Raw genomic sequence first — 25,563 nt, 5'->3', positions numbered from 1 at the left:
ATAAGTGATATCATATAGTATTTGTCTTTCTCTGAGTTATTTCACTAAGCAGAATATGCTCTAGGTCCATCCACATTGCAGCAAATGGCAATGTATATCCCATTGTATATACCACATCTTCTTAATTCACTCATTTGTAAATGGACATTTGCGTTACATCCATGTTTTGACCACTGTAAATAGTGCTGTTTTGAACACTGAAGTGTATATATCTTTAGGATTTTTGTTGTTGTTGTTACTGTTTTATGGATATATACCCAGAAGTAGAATTGCTGGATTGTATGGTGGTTCTGCTTTTAGTTTTTTAAGGAACTCCATCTGTTTTCCTTAGTGGCTGTACCAGTTTACATTACCACCAAAAATGTAAGGGCTTCCTTTTCTCCATATCTTCTCCAAAATTTGTTTTTTGTAGATTTTTTTGATGATAGCCCTTCTGATAGCTGTGAGGTGATAGCTAGCTCATTGTGGTTTTGATTTGCACTTCTCTAATAATTAGTGATACTGAACATCTTTCCCTGTGCCTGTTAGCCATCTATATGTCTTCTTTGGAAACATATCTATTCTTCTGCTTATTTTTGTTTTTAATATCAAGTTGTATGAACTGTTTGTATATTTTGGGTATGAACTACTTGTTAGTCACATCATTTTTTTAATATTTTCTCCCATTCCGTAGGTTGTCTTCATTTTGTTGATGGATTCTTTTGCTGTGCAAAGCTTTTAAGTTTATTTAGACAGTCTTTTCAACAAGTGGTGCTGGGAAAGCTGGATAGTGACATATGGAACAATGAAATTATAGCATTCCCTCACACCATATACAAAAATAAACTCAAAATAGTTTAATACCTAAATGTAAGACAGGAAACCATAGAGCTCCTAGAAAAGAATATATATGAAACACTCTTTGACATAAATTGTTGGCAGTGTTTTCTTGTATCAGTCTCCCAAGCAAAAGAAAAAAGCAAAAGTAAACAATTGAGACCTAATTAAATTTAAAAGATTTTGCACAGCAGAGTAGTAATTCTTTGTGAAAAATTATTTTGTACAATCATTGTATACTGAAGATGTATTGAAGAATTTTTCACTTAGATTCTCATTTCCTGTTTTGCTTCTTAGTCTGATCCTATGGCTTATCTGATGGTCCCATATTATCCTAGGGCAAATCTGAATGCTGTTCAGTCCAGCATGCCTTTAACTTCAGAAGTAAGTAAAAAAAACACATTATTTCCATAGATGTGTCTAGTGAGAAAGTATCACCTAAAGTTTGTTGAGGGTACGCTGCGCACTTTCAGTGTACAGTTTTGATTATTTAATTGTCACATCACCCCTGGGATATGAGTTATCCCATTATATACAGATTAGAAAAGTGATGCTTACAGAGATTAAAGTGACTGGTACAGGGTTTCTCATCCAGAGGCTGAGCTAGGACTTGGGGTTGGAACTTTTTGGCACCAAAGTGTAATCCTTATAACTATTAGACTGTGTCGTATGTAAATTGTATAGTATAGCTCTTGGTCTTAAGCAGTAGCTTTCATTTCTGTTGTAAATTTGAATTCGTAATAACAGTAAACAATGACCTGATTCTTTCTGCACAGTAACACTCTTTCAGCCTCTCTTCTTTTCTAGATGGTCTATGGTCATTGTTTGTAATTCAAGTCTTCTTAGAGACTATAATCTCTAAGTCATATTAAACATATATATACACACACATATGTGATATATATGTTTACGTGATATTACCAGTTACATAATCAGGACTTCTGGCCTTTAATTCTTTCTCTGTGCTATATTGTTTTTAAAGGTTCATTTTGAGGAAGCTTAGTCACTTCTGAAAAAGTCTTTTAAGTAGAGAAAAGGTTCAGTTATTAAAATGATTTGTCTACTTCCTGACTTCTTTTTGTGTTATCTATAGGAAGCTTTAAAGGTCATGAAAGGTGTAGCCCAGGGCCTTCATACATTGCACAAGGCTGACATAATTCATGGATCACTTCATCAGAACAATGTTTTTGCTTTAAACCGTCAACATGGAATTGTTGGAGATTTTGACTTCACCAAATCTGTGGTAAAATATAGTGGTTTTATAAATAAGTTCTAGATTTCATTTAGTATTATTAGGCACTTTTGTATCATATGGTAATTTATTATAAGATCTTTGCCTTAAGGTATGTCATGTAGTGTAAGCTACTATGTTATCAGCTAGATGCTAGGGCAAGAGTTTTTAAATTTGTTCATTAAATTTTTTTTAACCATAAGTTTTAGGAGCAACCTGAAATTATAGTCAATAGCATTGACAATATTAGCATTAATTATTTTATCAGTTGGAGCTTCCCTGGTGGCTCAGTGGTAAAGAATCTGTCTGTCAGTGCAGGAGACGTGGGTTCAATCCTTGGGAGAAGGACATGGCAACCCACGCCTGTATTCTTGTCTTGGAAATCCCATGGGTAGAGGAGCCTGATGGGCTACAGTCCATGGAGTCACAAAAGAGTGGGACATAACTTAGAGACCAAATAACAACAGCAAACAACAATCCCTTTATGATCATCAAGAAATATTTAATTGCTAGAATACACAAGGAAAAGTAGATGGCCATCTCCTGTCTCCCCATCTGCTGGTACTCTCCCAATCAAAGGATTAGATTTAGATATACATGCTTTGCTATTTTTTGATTAGTGGGCATTTTTAGAAACTTGGGAATCTTGGACTTTTCCATTTAGTTTAAGTTCTAGTTTGATGACATTGGCTATTAATTTGGTGTCATGTTACCTTAGAAGAGGCAGTTTGTAGGAATAACATATATCAAATAGAATATTGTAATATTTTTTTCTTTTTGGTAGAGTAAGTAGTTTCAAAATACAATCACAAGGGAGCATTTCTCTTTATTAAAATATAATTCACATATAATGTGTACATTTCAGTACTAATTTTAGTATAGTCACAATATTTGGGCATTTTAAAACCATAATCAAAAAAGACACATGTACCTTAATGTTCACTGCAGCACTATTTACAATAGCTAGGCCATGGAAGCAACCTAGATGTTCATCAAAACAGATCAATGGATAAAGAAGTTGTGGTATATATATACCCACAGTCACCACTGTGGGTATATATAGACCCACAGTCACCACTGTCTAATTCTGAAACATTTTTATCACCCTCAGAAAGAAACCCCATACCGCTTTGCAGTCACTCCTCCTTTCTTCCTCTGTTAAGTCTCTTGGAAACCATTGATCCACTTTCTGTCCCTATGGACTTATTATGGACATTTTCTGCGTATGGAATCATATAATATGTGGCTTTTTGTGATTAGCATATTTCATCCTGCATAATGTTTTCAAGATGTATCCATCTTGTAGCATGTGCCTGAACTTCATTGCTTTTCTAAAAAAAATTTTTATAACCACATTTATTTCAGAATGTATTCCAGTATCAAATGGTAAAGTTCAACAGTGCAAAACTGAAATTGCTTTTGCACCAATTTAATAATTTTACACATGATAATCCATATGTTTCATTGCTACTCTCTCAATTCTTCCTACCCCTCTCCTTCCCCAGCTGTGTCCCTAAGTCCATTCTTTGTGTCTGTCTCTACTGCTGCCTTGCAGATAGGTTCATCAGTACCATCTTTCTAGATTCCATATATATAATTAATATATGATATTTACCATTCTCTTTATGACTTACTTCACTTTGTATAATAGGCTCTAGGTTCATCCACCTCATTGGGACTGACTGAAATGCATTCCTTTATATGGCTGAATAATATTCCAGTGGGTATATATACCACAACTTCTTTATCCGTTGATCTGTTTTGATGAACATCTAGGTTGCTTCCATGGCCTAGCTATTGTAAATAGTGCTGCAGTGAACATTAAGGTACATGTGTCTTTTTTGATTATGGTTTTAAAATGCCCAAATAGTATTTCATTGTATGGATTTACTGTACTTTGTTTTTACATTCATCAGTTTGTGGGTACTTGGGTTTCTACTTTTTGATTATTATGAATAATGCTTCTGAACATCAGTATCCAAGTTTTTGTGTGGGGATATGTTTTCCTAGGGAAGGAATTATTGGGTTATATGGTAGATGTCTGAGTTTCACTTTTTAAGAAACAAAGCTGTTTTCCAAAGTGTCTGTACTGTTTTACATACTCATCAGTGATAATATGAGGATTCCAGTTTCTCAACATCCTTGCCAATATTTATTGTGTGTGGAGTTCCCTTTTGACTAGTAAAAGTCCGAATGCTTTATATATTGGTCATGTGCAGGTCATAGAATAATGCCACCTGTTTATGTACAGTTTCAGTGGTTTTCATGTGGTACCTCAAAAAGATGAGAAAATAAAAATGTAAAACTGTAATGAAATGCTTGATTATAGAGAATTTATACAAATAAAATTTGCTGAAAGGTTTATTTTATATTTATTTGAAGATTAGGATAACATCTGAAAAATAACTGTGTGTTTAAAAGTTCTCTATTCTTAGGAATCCTGATTAGTTTACCAAGGCATGCCATTCTCTCAGCTGTAAATGCGAGTCCAAGGTACTCTTCCTGTTTATGCTGATTTGTCAGCTGTTACCTGCGTGCTCAGTTGCTTCAGTCATGTCCGACTCTTTGTGACCCCCCGGCCAGGCTCTTCTGTCCATGAGACTTTCCTAGCAAGAATACTGGGGTGGGTTGCCGTTTCCTCCTCCAGGAGATCTTCTCAATCCAGGGATCGAACCCATATCTTGTGTGTCTCCTGCACTGTGGTGGATTCTTTACCATTGAGCCACTGGGGAAACCCTTAAAATGATTTATTCTGAAATATGGATTGAACTCACCTCTTGCTTCATTTTTTTACCCTAATTTCTGTTGAAGTACTAACTGGAAGAAGAGTAATTTGAAAAGTAGTCCATAGTCAAAAACATTGCTTTTCAGACTTTACACTGCATGTGATTCTCCTGGGTATCTTGTTAAAATGCAGTTTTTAGAAATTGAGGTGAAATTAGTATATGACATTATATGTTTCAAGTGTGCATAAAATGCAGGTTTTTATTCAGCATTTCTGCAGTGGAAATTTTGTGTTTCTGAGAAGTTCCCAGGTGTTAGTATAGCTACTGGTCTTTGGAAGTATTACTCCCAAACTATCCTACTGTGAGAAGCAAGGATAAGGATGGTAGGAGAAGATAATTAACACTTAGCAATATATGCTAAGTAATTAGTGTGGTGATTACCTTTACCTTTCAGTAACTCTAAGGTAGTTACAAGTTAATTAATTTCCTTTGGACAAATTAATTAATTTAGGCTCAAAGAGATTAAAGCCAATGGTCATATAGCAAGTAAATGACAGAGTGAGTATTGCAGTCAAGGTTTATCTGAATCCAGGGTTCATGTTCTTGTAATTGATCATCCTTTTGACACATTAGATATGGTATACTTAGAAAATGGTCAGTAGGGAAGGAAAGTGTGCTTTTAAAAATTACTTATAATTTTCAGAGTTAGAAAATAGCACTACCTCTTGCCCTTTTGAAGTGTATTTTTAAAGAAAGTACTAAATTTTATTGATTCAGTGACTCTTAATATTTAATCTGGAGTCTACAATGTGCAGTGTAACCATAGTCTCACTGTTAAATTTCATGAGAACTGATTTTAAGAGCTGTTTATAATAGTGGAAATTAGGTTAAAATATTTCAAAGTGGAGAGAGAATAAAATATTTCAAATGAATATTTTTTGTGTTGATTAAATGCAAATTGCTTCACAGAAAGCTGCCTCAACTGTGTTGCCTCTAAAATATTTGACCTACTGTTTTGTAGAGTCAGCGAGCCTCAGTGAACATGATGGTTGGTGACTTAAGTTTGCTATCACCTGAACTGAAAATGGGAAAACCTGCTTCTCCGAGTTCTGACTTATATGCTTATGGCTGCCTTTTATTGTGGGTATGTTACATTTTTATTGAAACAAATCAGTCATTTTGTTGTTAAGTGCTTAGTTGCTCACTCATGTCCAACTCTTTGCCATCCCATGGACTGTATCCCGCCAGACTCTTCTGTCCATGGGGATTCTCCAGAATACTGGAATGGATTGCCATTACCTCCTCCAAGGGATCTTCCCAGCCCAGGGATAGAACCCAGGTCTCCTGCATTGCAGACGGATTTTTTACTGTGATCCATGAGGGAAGCTCAGGATCGCCACCACTGAGCAGCTAACACTTTCACTTTTCACAGGAATACAATGAGGAGAAAAGGTCATTTTTGCCTTTATAATAATGCATTATACAGGGATATATAGTGTGTGTAGATATACACATACAGATGTGTTATATTTCAGTATAAGAAAGTGATGATGATCTGAAGTCATTTTCTTCAATATATTAAAATGTCTCTGAACATGTAGAGACATTTGTAATAGCAAGAAGTGGGAGAACCCAGATGTCCATAAACAGGTAAATGGATAAATAGTCTACTGCATATCCATTGGAATACTTGTGATCGTTTTTGTTTAGTTGCTAAGTTGTGTCCGACTCTTTGTGACCCCATGGACTGTAGCCCGCCAGGCTCCTCTGTCCATGGGATTTCCTAGGCAAGAATACTGGAGTGGGTTGCCATTTCCTTCTCCAGGAGATCTTCCTAACCCAGGGATTGAACCCACGTCTCCTGCATTGGCAAGCAGATTGTTTACCCCTGAGCCACCAGGGAAGCCCCATTGGAATACTACTAAGTAATAAAAAGGAATGAAGTATTACTACAAGCATGCCTTGTACTATTGCTCTTCACTCTATTGCACTTTGCAGATACTGTATTTTTTATATACTGAAGATTTGTGGCAACTCTGCATTGTCAGATTATGGTTGGCATTTTTTAGCAATTAAGTATTCTTAAAGTGTGTATATTGTTTTTTAGATATAATGCTATTGCATATTTAATACGCTATGGGAAACCAAAAAAATTGTCTCACTTTTTTATTGCAATTTTCACTTCATTGCAGTGGTCTAGAACTGAATTCTCACTGCCTCCAAAGTATGCCTTTATACCCAGTAATATGGAGGAATCTCAAAATAATTCTTTGAAGTTAAAAAAGCCAAAGGAAAGAAAGAATGCATACTTATGGTTCTCTTTATATAGAATTCTAAAAAGTGCAGACTTAACCAACGGTGATAGGAGATTTGCAGTGATCTGGGGTTTGAGGATAGAGGGGCAGGGAGGGATAGATTACAAAAGGGCACAAGGAAATGTTTTTGGCATGATCACCATGTTCATCGATAGTGATGATGATTTTGTAGGAATATATATCATATGTACTTTAAATGCACGTGGTTTAGTGTACATGACTTACACCTCAATAAAGCTATTATTAAAAGGGTGTTTATACCTACCCAGGTAGTAACCAGTGGGAATCCCATGCCCCAGTTAATCCTAGGTAAGTTTTAGCCTTATGTTGTCATGTGTATTTAAAGCTGTCTGGTTTCGCAGAACCATGATGGCCATAGAAATGATTACTGTACTGGCGTGAGTTTGTCACTGCTTCAGTAACCTCTTTATTCTGTACATCACAAGGATGAAAGTAAATGTCTCAAATGTTCTTATGTTCCTGAGAGTTATCATAAAACATCACTTAAGTATGGTGATGGCACTCTTTATTCCATCAACTTCCCTTCTTCATTAGCTGGTAGTAAAGAGCTTTATGAATGTGACACTGTTGTTGTGCTGAATTCCTGCTCTTCTGTAATGTTGACTGAGGTCTTTTAAAAATTTTATGTTTAAACTATCTTGTAGTACAGTTGATTGGATTTTGGTGTTCAGTCCTGTGAATTTTAACATACTGTAGATTAGTATACTCATCACTACAATTAGGATACACAACAGTTCCATAACTTAGGGGAAAAAAAAGAAATCTTACATGCTGTCCCTGTTCTCTCCCCCTAACCCTTAACCCTTGGCAACTGCTGATCTTTTCTCTGTCACTACAGTTTTGTCTTGTTAAGAAGGTCATATAAATGTTACCTTACAGTATGTAACCTTTTGAGACTAGCTTCTTCACTCAGCATAATGACTTTGAGATTCGTTCAAGCCTTGCAGTATATTGAGAGTTGACTCCATGTTTGTGGCTGAGTCTACTCTTGTTATGTGACTGTACCAGCTTTGTTTATCTGTTCACCTGTTGCAGGACATTTGGGTTGTTTCCAGCTTGGGGATATTCCGAATAAAACTTTGATGAACATTTAGGTATAGGTGTTTGTGTGATCCTGTTTTTATGTCTCTAGAATAAATTCTCAAAAGGGAGACTGTTGGGTAGATTGTAACTGTATGTATAACTTTGTAAGGTGCTGCCAGACTTTTTCAGAATGGATACACCATTTTGCATTATCAGAACCAGCGCTGTCTGAGAGTTTCAGATGCTCTGCATCATTGTTAACGTTTTAATGTTTTAGCAATTCAGGTATCTTTGCCTTTTCATACACAGTTTAGAAACAGCTTATCTATACATGCAGAAAACCTCTGTGACTTTGCTTGGAACTGCATTAAATCTGTAGAACAATTTAGGGAGAATTAACATTTTGAATAATTGACATCTTTATTAAGTCCTTTAATTCTCAAATCTATTTATTTAGGCCTTTTTAAATTTATTCTATCAGCATTTTGTTATTTTTGAACTTAGAGATCTTATATATGTGTTAGATTTTATACTTCAGTATTTAATTTTTTGGAGCTGTTGTGATACCGTAAAAAACTAAAAAACTGTTTTTTAGTTGTTCCAGTTCTTTTTAAAAAAAACTATTTTATTGATAGGAAAGTTAGTTACTACCAAAGTTTACAGATACTTTGATCTTCCTCCTCAATTAACTAGGTAAATTATAATAGAAACCACAGTGTAAAATATATAAAAGGGCAAAAAAGTCAGGACCCAAGGGCTGTGCTTCAAAGTTAAGCTGGAATCATTAGCAAAGGATCTCATTTCCAGAGTCATGAATAGATTACTGTTACATTATGACTTTTAAAAGTTTTGGAATTAGCAAAAGTAAAAGTTAACAGCTTATTTAATATTAAAACTGGAATACTGACTAAATATTTTGGGATGTATCATAAAAGATATTTTGCTTTAGGATCATTTTTGTTGTGAGACCCATATTAAATGACAGAAACATTCTGAAAACTGCCTTTAACTACAGAAAATTTTAGTGTTTGAATCCAGCAGTAAGTCGTCTTTCAACTGGTACATTCTTAAAGTTGCTTGTATTAAGGTTCTTTTGTATATTTCCAGGTTATAATGAAATTCTTAACGGCATTTCTAGAAAAATTAGAGCAGTTCTGATGTGATACTGAAAAAAAAAAAATTGTGGGTGCTACTGCAAGGAAGCAGAATAATTTTAAAATGAAGAGTGAATGGTTTTTTCTTTTATTCAAGTATCGCTTTTTCAATTTGGCCTTCTTTAAAATGCCCTTTTCCCCTTTTCCCCTTGCTTTAGTTTTCTCTTAACATACTATTTATGTCTTTGTCTTTTTATCATCTGCTTCTGTCCATAGAATGTAATCTCCTTTTAGGCAGCTCATCTGTCTTGTTTGCTGCTGTGTCCTGTGCCTAAAAGTGTTCTGGGGTAGTGCTCTCACTGGAATAGTAACTGAACAAAAGCATGCCTTTGTGGGTAGCAAATTGGATATTTAAATTTTAGACATAATTATGTGCTAAAGTATTAGTTTTTTCTTTTTTTTTTTAAATAAAATATTTCTTGTTTCCTGAGTGAAACAAGATCAGTAGATGAACTCTCCACCATGGCCACTTGCACCTTTCTTTGCAAACTTACTTGAAGATTCTCTTTTTTATTCCAACTCCAAAGATACTCCTAGAAGATGTTAGTGGCCACGTTGATTACCCATTGAACAACTTTGTTGTTGTTCAGTCTCTCAGTCATGTCTGATTCTTTGCAACCCCATGGACTGCAGCTCGCCAGGCTTCCCTATCATTTTTTGGACCTTCTTAACAATTTGAGACCCATGCCTTCATGAAATTTCAGTTACTTTCCAAAACCAGGATTTTGTGATTTCCTATAATTTTTCTTTTACAAAAGTAGTAGAATCCAATCCAGTACATTTTTATCTCGACAAGACTTTCTATCTTCTCATTTTACTATAACTACTCTTACATCTACTGTGTGTTTGTTAACTATCTTCCCTTTCTGCCAAATCAATCAGCAACTTCCTAGCTTCTCTTCCTTTATTCTTCATCTTTGGACTTCATCATAGAACGTCTAGACTACCCTGTAGTCCCTTTAACTCCTATTCTTCTGCTTAGCCTCTTTACACAATCTTCATTTTTAGATGTTTTGTAATCTGTTTTATATGCTTTTAGAAAAATCCTTTCCCTTTAAGGTTTTATTTATTGAGAATAACTTTATAAAAGATACATGTATTTGATTTTTCTTCAAAGTATGACCAAACATTATATTTATTCATTTAAGGACAATATTGGGCTTCCCTTGTGGCTCAACTGGTGAAAGAATCCACCTGCAATACGGGAGACCTGGGTTCGATCCCTGAGTTGGGAAGATCCCCTGGAGAAGGGAAAGGCTATCCACTCCAGTATTCTGGCCTGGATAGTCCATGGGATGGCAAAGAGTTAGACACGACTGAACAACTTTCAGTAACTAAGGCCATTATTATGTCTGTTTATAACATGGTGATAACATCCTCCCTTGTTGGGAGCACACAGTGCATGTCTGGAACTAAAGTACTTATTAAGTACTTTTTGAACTTTATCTCATTGCTTTCTCCTAAACAGTTGTGTGAAGGGAGCACATCATTATCCCAAGTGTAGACATTAGGCATGTGAGAGTCAGAGAAGGATACCACTTCTTAAGTAATGCCCTATTGCAGAATTTCTATGTCTTGAGGCTCCGTGCAAGACCACCTGCTGCATTCACATCACATATACAGCCTTGGAGGTACAGCCTTCACTGAAGCCAATTGATGAACAGTTGCAGAAGGGGCTCAGGCTTCAGAGATAAGCCACTAAGTGCCATTGCACTGACTACTATGAAGACCCTTACATTTTACAGTGCCCTATTAAGACATCTCCAACCTTGAGTTCTTTGATGACACGTCCTCCTTCTAGAAAGTCTTGGATAGATGTGAGTAACAGTTTAGAGTTCAGGTATACCTTTGACACATTATGCTTCATTTTGATGTTTAATCCCCAAATTAGAGACAAGGGAAAAGTAATATTCCATGTCTTGTTTTTCCTTTTAAACCCAGATAATGTGATCAATGATGAGTGCCTCTCAAAAAATACTCCAGTTAAGAGAAATCTCAGAGAAGGAAAATGGATGGCAGCCCCCTAAAATCTGGAAGTGATTCTAACATCATAATAAAGTAGACTGAGTGGAATAGATCTCATTATTATGGAGTTGGGTGTAGGAGAATTAAGGTTCCTAGCTGATGGAACTACTAACATGTCTAATGCCCTCTGTGCAGGAATTTCATATGTTCCTGAACTTGCTCTGAGATCCAACCAAGAATCTCAGACTTATCATTGATTTCTTATTGGATTCAAATGCAGAGACTTGGAGTTCATTTCTCAAAGTGTGACATGAAGGATCATTTATAACGTCTACCCATGTTTTTACTTTTTTCTTTGTTCTTTCTTGTTCCTGATGTTCCAGTGTTTCTTCTTTTATCATTTCCTTTCTATTTTAAGAAAAGGTAAATCTTCTGATGAAAAAGTCTTTAGTTTTCCTTCATCTGAGAGCATCTTAACTGCACCTTCATTTCTGAAGAATATTTTTTGCTGGTACAGAATTCCGAGTTTATAGTTCTTTTCTTTCATTGCTTAAAAAACGCTATTCAGCTTTCTTTGGACCTTCTTAGTTTCTCGTGAAAAATCCACTGTTATTTGAATCATTCCTCTGTAGGTAATTTTTCTCTGCATCTGGTTTTAAGACTTTTCTCTGTCAGTATTTTTCTGAAGTTTGATTATGATGTGTCTTAGCATGGATTTCTTTGGGTTTAACTTTGTTTGGGGTTTGTTCAGCTTCACTTTGTTTTTCAGCAAATATGTGAAATTTGGTTCAGCTACTACTCTTATAGTTTGTTAGTCCTATACTCTTGTTGTTTTTTTTTTTTTCTGAGATTGATGATACACATTTTCAATCTTTTGTTATTGTCCCACAGGTCATGAGTCTATGCTCATTTTCTTTCTCTTGTTCAAATTGGGTATTTTGTGTATTTCTGTCTTCAATTTCATTGGTGCTTTCCATTGTCATATTTATTCTGCTATTGAGCCAGTCCAGTGAGTTTTTTCTTTCTGTTGTTCTGTTGTTCTTTTTCAGTTCTAAAATTTCTATTTGATTTTCTCTATAGCTTCTGTCTTCTTTGCTGAGGCTTTCTTTTTTTTTGTTTCTTTCATGCAGGTTTCTAATTGGTCTGTAAGCATTGTTATGATGGTTACTTTAAAATCTTTGTCAGATAATCCCTATATCTGTGTCATCTTGATGTCTGTTGATTATCTTTTTCTCATTTAAGATTTTGTTGGTTTTTAGTTTGACATGTGATTTTTAACTGTAGCCTGAACATTTCTGGTATTATGTTCTGAGACTGTGCATCCTATTTAATCTTTTTTTTTTGTTTTTGCAGACAGTTACCCTGTTTAGGTGTAGTGTACAGTTTCAGATGAGATTAGATATGCAGCTCCCTTCTGAGCTCAGCTGACAACACCTCAGCAAAAGTGAAATGCTGATTTGCACTGCTTTGCCTCTTCTTGCTCCTGGTGGGTAGGAGAGGAAATCATCTCTCTATTGACTCCTGTTGATACTGAGGAGAGGGGGAGCAAAGTGTTAAACTGTTACTGCCTTGTTGCTGCCTTGTGAGGATATAAGTTTCATTTCCACTGGCGTGGTCCTGCTGACCCTTGGGGAACAGAGAGGGAAAATAGAGCACTGGCTAATAGTGCCTACACTACTTTTCCTGCTTTGTTGCTGCTGAGGGTAGAGTAGAAGATAGCTCTCTGCTGGGTCCCATTGGCAGTACCAGTTTGGGTACATTGCAGCTAGTGCTATCATATACAACTTTGTTCTGCCTCTTCGTTGATGGTTAGGGTGGAAGTCGAACTCCCCACTCAGCCTTGCTGACACAGTTTTTCTCTTGGTATTTGGCTGGAATAGAGGCTGTTACTATATTCTTTGCAGCCCAAGATGGAGAAGCTCTATAAAGTCAGCAAAAACAAGACCGGGAGCAGACTGTGAAACAGATCATGAACTCCTTATTGCCAAATTCAGACTTAAATTGAAGAAAGTAGGGAAAACCACTAGACCATTCAGGTATGAGCTAAATCAAATCCCTTATGATTATACAGTGGAAGTGAGAAATAGATTTAAGGGACTATATCTGATACACAAAGTGCCTCATGAACTATGGACGGAGGTTCGTGACATTGTACAGGAGACAGGGATCAAGACCATCCCCAAGAAAAAGAAATGCAAAAAAAGCAAAATCGCTGTCTGAGAAGGCCTTACAAATAGCTGTGAAAAGAAGAGAAGCGAATAGCAAAGGAAAGATATACCCATTTGAATGCAGAGTTCCAAAGAAGAGCAAGGAGAGCTAAAAAAGCCTTCCTCAGCGATCAGTGCAAAGAAATAGAGGAAAACAATAGAATGGGGAAGACTAGAGATCTCTTCAAGAAAATTAGATATACTAAGGGAACATTTCATGCAAAGATGGGCTCAATAAAGGACAGAAATGATATGGACCTAACAGAAACAGAAGGATTTAAGAGGTGGCAAGAATACACAGAAGAACTATACAAAAAAAATCTTCATGACCCAGATAATCACGATGGTGTGATCACTCACCTAGAGCTACACATCCTGGAATGTGAAGTCAAGTGGGCCTTAGGGAGCATCACTATGAACAAAGCTAGTGGAGGTGATGGAATTCCAGTTGAGCTGTTTCAAATCCTAAAAGTTGATGCTGTGAAAGTGCTGCATTCAATGTGTCAGCAAATTTGGAAAACTCAGCAGTGGCCACAGGACTGGAAAAGGTCAGTTTTCAGTCCAGTCCCAAAAAAAGGCAATGCCAAAGAATGCTCAAACTACCACACAATTGCACTCATGTCACACACTACCAAAGTACTGCTCAAAATTCTCCAAGCCAGGCTTCAGCAATACATGAACCGTGAACTTCCAGATGTTCAAGCTGGTTTTAGAAAAGGCAGAGGAACCAGAGATCAAATTGCCAACATCCGCTGGATCATCAACAAAGCAAGAGAGTTCCAGAAAAATGTCTATTTCTGCTTTATTGACTACACCAAAGCCTTTGACTGTGTGGATCACAATAAACTGTGGAAAATTCTGAAAGAGATGGGAATACCAGACCACCTGACCTGCCTCTTGAGAAACTATATGCAGGTCAGGAAGCAACAGTTAGAACTGGATGTGGAACAACAGACAGGTTCCAGATAGGAAAAAGAATACGTCAAGGCTGTGTATTGTCACCCTGTTTATTTAACTTATGCACAGTACATCATGAGAAACGCTGGGCTGGAAGAATCACAAGCTGGAGTCAAGATTGCTGGGAGAAATATCAGTAACCTCAGATATGCAGATGATACCACTCTTATGGCAGAAAGCAAAGAAGCACTAAAGAGTCTCTTGGTGAACGTGAAAGAGGAGAGTGAAGAGGTTGGCTTAAAGCTCAACATTCAGAAAACTAAGATCATGGCATCCGGTCCCATCACTTCATGGCAAACAGATGGGGAAACAGTGGCTGACTTTATTTTCTTGGGCTCCAAAATCACTGCAGATGGTGATTACAGCCATGAAATTAAAAAACACTTACTCCTTGGAAGGAAAGTTATGACCAACCTAGACAGCATATTACTTTGTCAACAAAGGTCTGTCTAGTCAAAGGCTGTGATTTTTCCAGTAGTCATGTATGGATGTGAGAGTTGGACTATAAAGAAAGCTGAGCACCGAGGAACTGATGCTTTTGAACTGTGATGTTGGAGAAAACTCTTGAGAGTCCCTGAACTGCAAGGAGATCCAACCAGTCCATCCTAAAGGAGATCAGTCCTGGGTGTTCATTGGGAGGACTGATGTTGAAGCTGAAACTCCAATACTTTGGCCACCTGATGTGAAGAACTGACTCATTTGAAAAGACTCTGATGCCGGGAAAGATTGAGGGCAGGAGGAGAAGAGGACGACAGAGGGATGAGATGGTTGGATGGCATCACCGACTCAATGGACATGAGTTTGGGTAAACTCTGGGAGTTGGTGATAGAGAGGCTTGGTGTGCTGCGGTTCACGGGGTCTCAAAGAGTCAGACACGACTGAGCAACTGAACTAAAAACATTTTCTGTTCTATAAGACCCTATTCCCAGTCCTTTGACTAGGTGTAGTAGGCTTTTCTTGGGATTTTTTTGGTCTGTGGCTCCTGCCATTTCTGGGTTGCAGACTTCTCTAGCATCCAATATGAGATATAGGAGAGTCAAAAATAAAACCCGGGGAATTCACCGTTGTGTCATTTTTTAAGTCCCAAGTTTCCTCGTCACTTCACCTTCTTCTTTCCATTTTACCTTCTCACTTCCACTTTTCCGAGTCGTCTTAGGTTTGTTGATTGTGTTTTATTCAGATTTAAGAGCGGATACTAGTGTGGAATGGGAACCCTTGAATACCCTGGGAAGTGAATGCTTTTGCAGAATGACACCCCATCAGTCTCAGTTCTGTTAGGTCCTCAGCTTTCTTTTAGTCCTTTCACCTGCCCACAGCCAGTTCATTCTCATATTTCTCTCAGTGATTATACTTAAACATTTTAGTGCTATCCTCAGGCCCCTGCCTAAATTTCATCCCCATTCATTTAAGTAGACCTGACTTTAAAAAAAAAAAAAAACAACAACAAAAAAACCTGAGATCACGGTAATGTGCTTTCCATCGAATTTCAGTGCTTCTTGTCTACAAACTGGTTGTCTCTTTACCCAGTTTTCTGTCTTCTACTCCTGTCTCAGAGAATTAAAGTGCTCCTTCATTGCAAGCCTTCTGTATGTGCCCGCAACCCATTCTCTATCCTGTTCTCGTACCTCACTTTTACCAGTCTCCTGCCTTCACTGTATCTTTAGTCTATTTCTCTCATTTTTCACCTTTCCTTCAGCCTCAAATTATGGGTAAGTCTGATCTATCTGAAAAATATCTCCAGTAATTATTTTCTATGACACAGCACCTACTAAATTCTTTTTTTGCCTTATATTTGGGCATTTCTTTTAATCCTCTTCAGTACTGCTTATCTATTAAACATTAGCATTTCTAAGGATTTAGCTCATAGCCTGCTGAAGTTTTCACTTACAGACCTCCCTTGGTGGTGTTTTTTATTTTCATAACTCTTGTGTCACCTGTTTGTTGTCATTCTCACATTTACGAGAGTAAATCTTGAATGATTTGCATTGTTATACAGCAGAAACCAACACAGAATTGTAAAACAGTGTTCCTCCGATTAAAAATATATCAACTAATTTTTAAAACAGTAATCTAGTCTTTTTGCCAGAGTTTCAGCATTGTATATATATATGCCTACCTTCTGGCTAACTTTACCTTCATTTACAAAATACCTTGTCTTGTTCCAGAAAGGCTATAAGGCAGTTCATGGGGGTATTGAAAGCAGAACAGGACAGTATATATTGAGAAGAAAGAAAAGCAGGATGCGGACATAAATGCACACCACAAAAACCTATTTAAAGCTGATAATATACAGTGTATATGTTGCCATTCCTTTCTTCTGTCCTCATAGTAGACACTGCAACATGATGATAATCATGTTCACTGATCTCTTATATGACCTCAAACAGCATCCATTAAGAAGTAGCACTGACTGATCAGAGTTGGTATTTAAAAACAAGCCTGTTTCCCATCCCTGATGAATGAGTCACTAGGATAGCTCTTATCTTTCTTCCAACCATTGTGAGAAACCTAATCTGTTATACAAATCATTATCCCTCAGGTAAAAGCAAGTCAGTCAGTTAGGACAAGCACAGTTATTGCCCTATAACTGTTGTTGTGGAAAGTTTTACATATTTAAAGCAAAGGAAGAAATAAGGAAACCCCCTGTCTTCAACCAGATTTAACTATTGTCAACCTTTAATTATAGTTCTTGATAATAAGACCAGGGGCCCTCATAGAGACAGTATATACATTGCTAACTATATGTTCTAAGTTACCTGAAATTTAAAAAAACAAAAGTAGATAACACTTATGGAGTGTGTGGCATGCATCAGTTATTTTTAAAGTATTTAACCACTTTAATTCTTACAATAGCCTTATAAGTGAGGAACCTGAGGCAAAGAAGAATGAGATGATTTGTCCCAAATCCCCATGGTTGGTAATGAGTGCTTTTGTGTTATTTGGGTAAATACTCGGAAGTAGAATAGCTGGGTCATGTAAAAGTTCTGTTCCTAACTGAGGATTCTCTGTACTGTTCTACACAGCAGCTGCGCTAATTTACAGTCTCATCAATAGTGTACAAAGGTTCCAAGATTCCTTTTTTCCCACATCCTCTCCAACGCTTGTTTGTTCTTGTCTTTTTGATAATAGCTTTTCTCACAGTTGTGTGTCTTTCCATATTCTGCTGGTATGAATGTTTTAACAGTTTGACCAAAGTGCTGAAGCCTTCTATTTCCGTTCCTTTACCCTCCCCACTTTTAAATATCATTGTGTTGCACATCAGAATAGTGTTATAACTTCTGTTTCAGTCATCATGTGTGATTTAGGAAACTCATGATAGGAAGGAAAGTCTTAGGTATTTATTCATGTGTCTGTTCTTTACATTGTCATTTCCTCTTTTCTAATGCTTCAGTACTCCTTTTTTAGAAAAAATATTTCCTTTCTGTTTGAAGTATTTCCTTTAGCCATTCTTTAAGTCTCGTTTGTCTCATGACAAATTTCTTTAGTTTTCCGTCATCTGAAAACTTCTTGATTTCACCTTCTTTCCTGAGTTTCACTGAATGTAGAATTTGTGGTGGAAAATTCTTTCTTTTTATCGGTTGAAAATGTGCCACTTATTGTTTCCATGGTTTTTCATGAGAAATTCTCTTTTATTCAAATTTCTATTACCGTGTAGGTAATGTTTCTTATGCTTATTTTCCCTTAAGATTTTTTCTTTGCTTTCAGTTTTCATAAATGTTAATTAATTTTTGTGAATTTCATTAATTTACTTTCAGTTTTTAGAAATATAGTTAGTTTTCTTTGAGTTTACCCTATTTGAGTCATCTTGTTTTTAAAACTGGGTATTTTATATTAAAGAGAATTACTAATTGTGATACTGTGATTGTGTCAAAATAAGACTTTATCTCCTTTTAGTGGAAGAAAGTCATAAGACACCTTGTCACTACCTTGTCACCTTGTTATTAGTCCAGTTCTGGGACTTTTCATCAGTTTACCTTCCTCTTTTGACCTGTGGAGCTCTCCTTTGATTATATTTTATGTTATTTCCAACCTTTATAGTTGTACACAGTGGTAAAGAACAGGAAGAGATTTGAAGTGGCCTTGCTCATTTTTTAATTGTATGGAATTTATTTGGATCTGAGTTTAAATAAATGATATAAAAGTAAAGTATGAGATGATTAAAAATTTTAAAACTTGATATTTTATATTAATTTTTAATGTGGTATTGTGATTCTGTCAAAATAAGACTTTATCTTTTAGAAATATCTCTTCATGGCAAATGGGTAGAGAAGAGTGGAAACACTGACAGATTTTATTTTCTTGGGTGCCAAAATCACTGTGGATGGTGACTGCAGCCACGAAATTAAAAGATGCTTGTTCCTTGGAAGAAAAGCTATGAAAAATATAGACAGAAAGTAAAAAAGCAAAGACATCACTTTGCCAATAAGGGACTGTATAATCAAAGCTATGGTTTTTTCAGTAGTCGTGCATGGATGTGAGAGTTTGACCATAAAGTAGGCTGAGCACCACAGAATTGATGCTTTTGAATTGTGGTGCTGGAGAAGATTCTAGAGAATCCCTTGGACTGAAAGGAAATCAAATCAGTCAATCCTAAAGGAAATCAACCCTTAATATAATTGGAAGAATTGATGCTGAAGCTCCAATACTTTGGCCATCTGATACAAAGAGTTGATTCATTGGAAATGACCCTGGTGTTGCAAAAGACTGAGGACAGGAGGAGAAGCAGGCAACAGAGGATGAGATGATTGGATAGCATCACTGAATCAATGGACAGGAGTTTGAACAAACTCTGGGAGATAGTGGAGGACAGGGAAACCTGGTGTGCTACAATTCCTGGGTTCGCAAAGAGTCAGACACAACTTAGCAACAGAACAACAAGTGTGATTTTGTGATTATGTCAAAGTAAGACTTGATCTTTTAGAAGTATATACTAAAATATTTATAGATAAAATTATGAGATGTGTAGAATTTGCCTCAAAAATAATATGCATGGATTTATACATAGGACAAGAGTGGTCATTGGTTGACGGTTGTCAGGGCTGGGTGATGGATACATGGGATTTAGAGTGTCTTTGTACATGTAAGAAATTCTTCATATTTAATAATTCATAAAATTTTAACAAGAATTTCTTAAACACAAGTTAGGTATAGGAAACTTGGCATGATAAATTTTCTTTGTGTTTAACGTATGAGTATTGGTGAAACCAGCACCTTATAAGCCACTACATTTTAATGTATTTGCTTGTAAAATGAAGTATTAAGTGTGCTTAGAGTGTGTGCATTGATATGTTAAGAACCCCAGGGACTGTTTGGTAGTTGTTATTATGAAAGTTTTTTTGTCTTGGAAGAACTAATATGCTTTCTTTGAGTTCTTCTCTTCTCTCTAGAACCTGAACAGTTTCAGAGTTGTCTTTGCTGTAGGATTGGTATTTTAGTATGTTGGGAATTTATTCATTCTCATTTCTTTAACAGCTTTCTGTTCAGAATCAGGAATTTGAAACTAATGAGGATGGAATCCCAAAGATGGATCAGTTTCATTTGGTATGTGACCTTTTTATCATTTACTTGTTGGAAACCTGTGATATAGGTGTGAGCAGTAATATCAACTTATTTAACTGAAGAAGTCCTCTTTTTTGTAAGAATACAAATAACATTCCCAGTAAAGAAGTATTGAAAAAATTTAAGTGCCCTGCTTACACCATTGCCAGAAAATTATTGCTAGAGATTACTACTGGAATTTGTCAAATGAATTATATATATAATCTTTGTAATAATTACAGAAAAGCAGTAGTTTCTATATCTTCAAAGATAATATTTTATTAAAATTAGTGTTTTACTACTTTTTACAAGTACCTAGCTGTATCTTTTCTTTGTCATACATCTGTGTTATTCATATTCCTTTGAGATATACATATGTATACAACCAACATATTTTGAGTGTCTATTCTATATCAGGAATTGAACTGGGGTCTGCTTTTTAGGATTGAAACATTGAAGAAATTAATGAGTTAGAAATACGAACAAGTAAACAACCAATATCTGTATATATAGAATATTACAAAAATAGTTTGGAGGAAGCTAATCTTTAATTTGTCAGGAAAAGATGCAAGAAGCTATTCATAAATGCCACCACATAGTTACTTGAAGTGAATCTTCAAGGTTGCATTAGGATTTTATGAGAGAATGAGGTTCTAGGCATTTCAGGTAAAGACAGTATCTGAACTAAGACATGAAAATATTAAAGTCTTTTGTAATGGAATCATCCCAAGTGTGACTAGATGTTAAGGGGTTAAATATGGCAGTAAACAAGTCTATAAAAGTATAATGATCTTCCCCCGGTGGTTCAGTGGTTACAAATCCTCCTACTATTGCAGGGGACATGGGTTTGCTCCCTGATCTGGGAAGATTTCACATATTGCAGGGTAGCTAAGGCTGTGGGCTGCAATTGCTGAAGCCCATATGCCCTAGAGCCCTTGTTCTGCAACGAGAGAAGCCACCACAATGAGAAGCCCACACATGACAACTAGAAAACAGCCCCCTCTTAGCACAAATAGAGAAAGGCCTCATGCAGCAATGAAGATCCAGTGCAGCCAAAAAAAAAAATACATTTTTTAAAAAAGTATAATGATTAGGCTATGAAAGTTCTCTCTCTCTTTTTTTTTTTTTTGTAATTCTTTTTTTCTTTTTTCTTTTCCATTTATTTTTATTAGTTGGAGGCTAATTACAATATTGTAGTGGTTTTTGTCATACATTGACATGAATCAGCCATGAAAAGTTCTCTTGCCAGTTTTTTTTTTAAAGAACTTATTTATTTTATGTTTTACAACTACTTTTATGGCTTTAAGAGCAATTTTAAGATTTATAGCAAAAATGAATAGAAGGTAGAGATTTCCCATATATCTCCTTCTCTGTCATACACAGTTTATCCATTATCAGTATTCCCTACCAGAGTTATTTGTTGCAGTTGATACCTCCATTGACACATCGTTGTTGCCTAAAGTCCATCATTTACATTAGGGCTTACTCTTATTGTGGTACATTCTTAAAGTTTGAATACATGTGTAATACCATATATCTGCCATTAATATACAGGGTATTTTCACTGCCCTAAAAATCCTCTATACTCTACCTGTCTGTCTCTACTTTCTACAAACCCCTGAAGATTGATCTTTTTCTTGTCTCCATAGTTTTGACTTTCTCAGAATGTCATATAGTTGGAATCATACAGTATGTAGCCTCTTAAAATTGGCTTTTTTCCACATAATCATATGCACGTAATATTCCTTCATATCTTTTCATTGCTTGATAATTCATTTATCCTTAGCCTTTATCTATTATCTGTATGCACCACAGTCTGTTTATACATTCACCTACCGAAGGACAACTTGGTTGTTCCCAGGTTTTGACAGTTATGAATGAAACTGCAGTAAACATGCACATGCAGGTTTTTGTGTGGACATAAGTTTTTATTTCCTTGGAGTGCAGTTGTTGAATTATGTGGTAATAGTATTTTTAAATAGTATATATTTTTTAATAATAGTTTTAAATAGTATAGTATAGAACTGTCTTCTGAGTTTTTTTTTTTTTTTTTTTTTTTGAGTTTTGGTTGCCATAAATGAGAGTTGCTCCACAGCCTTACTGTTATTCAGTCAGTATTTTGGATTGTGGCCATTCTTACAGATGTATACCAGTATCTCATTGGGCTTCACGGGTGACTCAGTGGTAAAGGATTTGCCTCCCAATGCAGGAGACACGGGTTCTATCCCTGGGTTAGGAAGATCCCCTGGAGAAGGAAATGGGAACCCACTCCAGTCTCCTTACCTGGGAAATCCCATAGCCACAGTCCATGAGGTCACAAAGGAATCAGACACACCTTAGTGACTAAACAATAATAACAATGCATACTAAAGGTATTATTGAAAGGTTGTTGCTGAACCAGGAAAGAGGCTGGGATTCTTTTCTGGAGGAGAAGAATTCAATCCGGGGCTAGAGACGAGGCTTGATTGCTCAGAGCTTTTGTGTAATAAAGTTTTATTAAAGTATAAAAGATAGAGAAAGCTTCTGACATAGACATCAAAAGGGGGCAGAAAGAATGCCCCCTTGCTAATGTTAGCAAGGGAGTTACATACTTTTTAATTAGTTATTACAATAAATCAAGAGTGTCTGGAGGTTGTAAAGATTTTACTAGACCCACTCCCATAATTTACATTTTAAGATAACAGGATTAGCCAGAAGGTTTTCCGGAAGGAGAAACTGTCCTCAAGCAGGATACATTGTTGTTATATAATCCTTAGTACAGAGTTTAAACTGAAGTTGTTTGTTGTGTAATTGATAGTTACAGATACATCAGGCTTAAAGATTAAAAATGTTTTATGTGACTAAAACTAAGGAATGTAGAGGGAAAAAAAGTTTGTCTTTTCCTTCTCCTTGAGAATTCCAGACCCCTATCTTTTCCTCAAGAATCCCAGACCCCTCTCTCCTTGGGGACCCCCAGACTTCTTATCAACCTGCCTATGAATTGACTCTCTCACTATCTTAAACATTTTAAATATGTTTAAAAACATACTCTGTAGAATGCAGTATGGGCATTGACATTCATTCAGTCAGCAGATGTAAACGAAATACCTGGTGTATCACTGTGCTGATTGTTGGGGATGAAATGAGAAACTAAAATTTCTGGTCTTATATTCCTTAGAGTCTAATGAGGACACTAGTAGTAAATAGGTGATTTTTATTCCATATGAAATGTGCTCTGATGAGAGTCATCCATAGGGAACAAAAAAGAAAATACATACTTTGGGAGGTGGAATTAATGGAAGAGCAACATTATAGTGTTATTAACATGTGATAACACAAAATAACGTTCTTTGAAATCATGGCACATAATAAATTCTGACCTCCATAATGATCATGATAATGTTAGTGGTGGTGGACCTGTTTCAAGAGATCATTTCATAAGTGAAACCAAAAGCAGTTGACCAAGTAAAGGAGGCTACCGTTTCAGACAGAGGCACTTCAATGTAAAATTTTCAGTGTCAAATTCTGACTAGTCCTGTAAAAAAATGGAAAGTAAAAAACCATTAGGATGTTTTTTGGGAATTTCACTTGTTTTTGATAAATATTTCAGTTGTGATTCTTTTCTTTTCACGTCTGCATACCCCCCTGTAATTTGATTCCATTGTTTTAATACTAGATTAATCCCTTTCCAATAAAAACTAGTTGATTTTGGTAAAAAGCTTTAAAAAAATGGGAAAAATTGATTTTAGCTCTGCATCATTAATTGAAATTATTTTTGAATTGGGTACTCCTTATTACAAGTTTGTCCTTTCTTTCATTTTGATTTTATTTTTGCTTTGTAACATCTCTCTTTTCTTGCAGGATGATAATGTCAAATCCCTCCTCTGTAGCTTGATCTGTTGTAGAAGTTCAATGACTGCTGAGCAAGTTTTCAATGCTGACTGTTTCTTGCTACCAAAGGGAAAATCAGTGCCAAACTCAGAGAAAGATACTGAATACATCCCCAAAAAAGAGGAAGAAGAATTAAAGGTGAAGAACTTGGATAAAGATAAGGAAAAGACAAGAAATGGTGAAGCCAGCTTTGTTTGCTAGATTAGTATTCTTTCCTTGTTGCAGATGTTCCTTTTAAAACCTTTGTTTAGTTTGGTTAAATAAAAAAAAAATCTGGAAGTGTTCTGGAGCTAGTTGGGTTGTATCTTTGGTACTCTAGTTGTAAAAAATAAAAGATGTTTGACTATGCAAAAAAAAAAAATGTATACTTTGAAATTTCATTTAACTGGAGTTGTTAAGGAAGGATATTTTCTTTTTGAAATTGCATAATCAGACTATATTACTTGTAATAGAAAAGGTTATTAGATTGTTGGACAGATTCTATACAGAGTTTCAGTATGTAGGCCAGCTCATGATGAAGGGTGATACTTTTGTTTAACAGATGATACTTGGCATCTGCTTTATTCCCAGTTCTGGGAATATAAAGATAAATTAAACATGGTCCTTACACTTAAAAGCACATACATATGTTGAGAAAGTTGGAGATCTAAACAGATCTTCATAATACAATGTAGAATATCTAATGATAGCTCTGGACAGATTTTATGTGATTACACAGAAGGGATACTCATCCTGTGGAAGAGTGGTGTCATAGAAGCCTTTCTGGAGGAGGTACTACCTTAGTTAAGTCATAAAGGATGAGTAGTAAAGGTGAAGGAGGATCAAGAGTACCTTCTTAGCAGAGAAAGCATGATGAGAGCACTGAGGGGAGAAGTAGTATGTTGTGTTTAATAGAGAATAGTCATATAGGGGGATATAACATGAAATACTAAAATGCCACATACCTTATAATTTAATAGGAAACGTGGAGCTATTGAAGAATTTTAGACCACTTTGGCTCCCTTAAAATCCATCTTATACCTACTACCAGGATAAGAGGTAGGGAGACTGATCAAAAGGATATTATGATAAAGTAGGTGAGCTGTGATGAAAGTAAGATCTACAGAAAGAGAAAAAGTGATGAAACCTATGGGTCAGATTTATGAAATAGGCCAAGTTTTGTTGGACTTGGTGATTGGAGGTTGGTGGTATGTAGACTAAAGAAGTATGTTAGAGTCTCTAAAAGCCTATTCAAAAATCTAATCTTCCTTTCTTCCTTAGTAACATGTAACAGTTTTGGTTAGGATGGCAGTGTACTTGGCTAAAAGAATACATTTACCATTTTCCTTTTTAGTTTAAGCTTTTTAACTAAATTTTGCAAAGTAAGGCTCCTTTACAGAAGCTGACTTAGACTGGAGAAGTACCCTTTTATCCTGTCCTTTTCCTGTTGCCTAGAAGCTAATATGGTGGTTAGAATTTGAGCAGCCTCCTTGGGTCATGAGATAACTTTGAGGATGAAGCTCATGAACTAGGAGGATGGAGCAGCAAGTTAGAAGAACTGATGTTCCTGGTAATTCTGGAGTGTTTAAACTACTCTCAAGATTTCATGTTACTTGAGAGAGTAAATCCTTACCTCAGAGTGTGGTCCCTATATCAACAGACTCAGCATCACCTGGAGGCTTATTTGAAATGCAAATTGTAGGCTCCACTCCAGATTTTATAAAGAAGAATCTGGGGGTGAGCCTGGCAGTCTGTTTCTTA

The 25,563-nt window shown here is 36.0% G+C and overlaps 1 protein-coding gene across 4 annotated transcripts in view; it reads left to right on the top strand.

Annotated features, from left to right (window-relative positions):
* The window catches only part of STK31 (serine/threonine kinase 31), a 71,136-nt gene extending 46,970 nt beyond the window's left edge, over positions 1-24,166 (top strand). For all 4 annotated transcript variants that reach the window (XM_061165521.1, XM_061165519.1, XM_061165520.1 and 1 more), the window contains exons 20-24: positions 1,114-1,200; positions 1,910-2,059; positions 5,795-5,917; positions 19,888-19,956; positions 23,794-24,166. In XM_061165521.1, coding sequence (XP_061021504.1) covers positions 1,114-1,200; positions 1,910-2,059; positions 5,795-5,917; positions 19,888-19,956; positions 23,794-24,024 — 660 coding nt within the window. In that variant the 3' untranslated portion in view covers positions 24,025-24,166. The remainder of the gene's footprint in view (positions 1-1,113; positions 1,201-1,909; positions 2,060-5,794; positions 5,918-19,887; positions 19,957-23,793) is intronic.
* The last annotated feature ends 1,397 nt before the right edge of the window (positions 24,167-25,563 follow it).

This window comes from Dama dama, chromosome 18 (genome assembly GCF_033118175.1).
Source record: "Dama dama isolate Ldn47 chromosome 18, ASM3311817v1, whole genome shotgun sequence".
Taxonomy (NCBI): domain Eukaryota; kingdom Metazoa; phylum Chordata; class Mammalia; order Artiodactyla; family Cervidae; genus Dama; species Dama dama.
The sequence above is the reverse complement of the archived record's forward strand: the minus strand, read 5'-3'. Positions and strand labels throughout refer to the sequence as shown.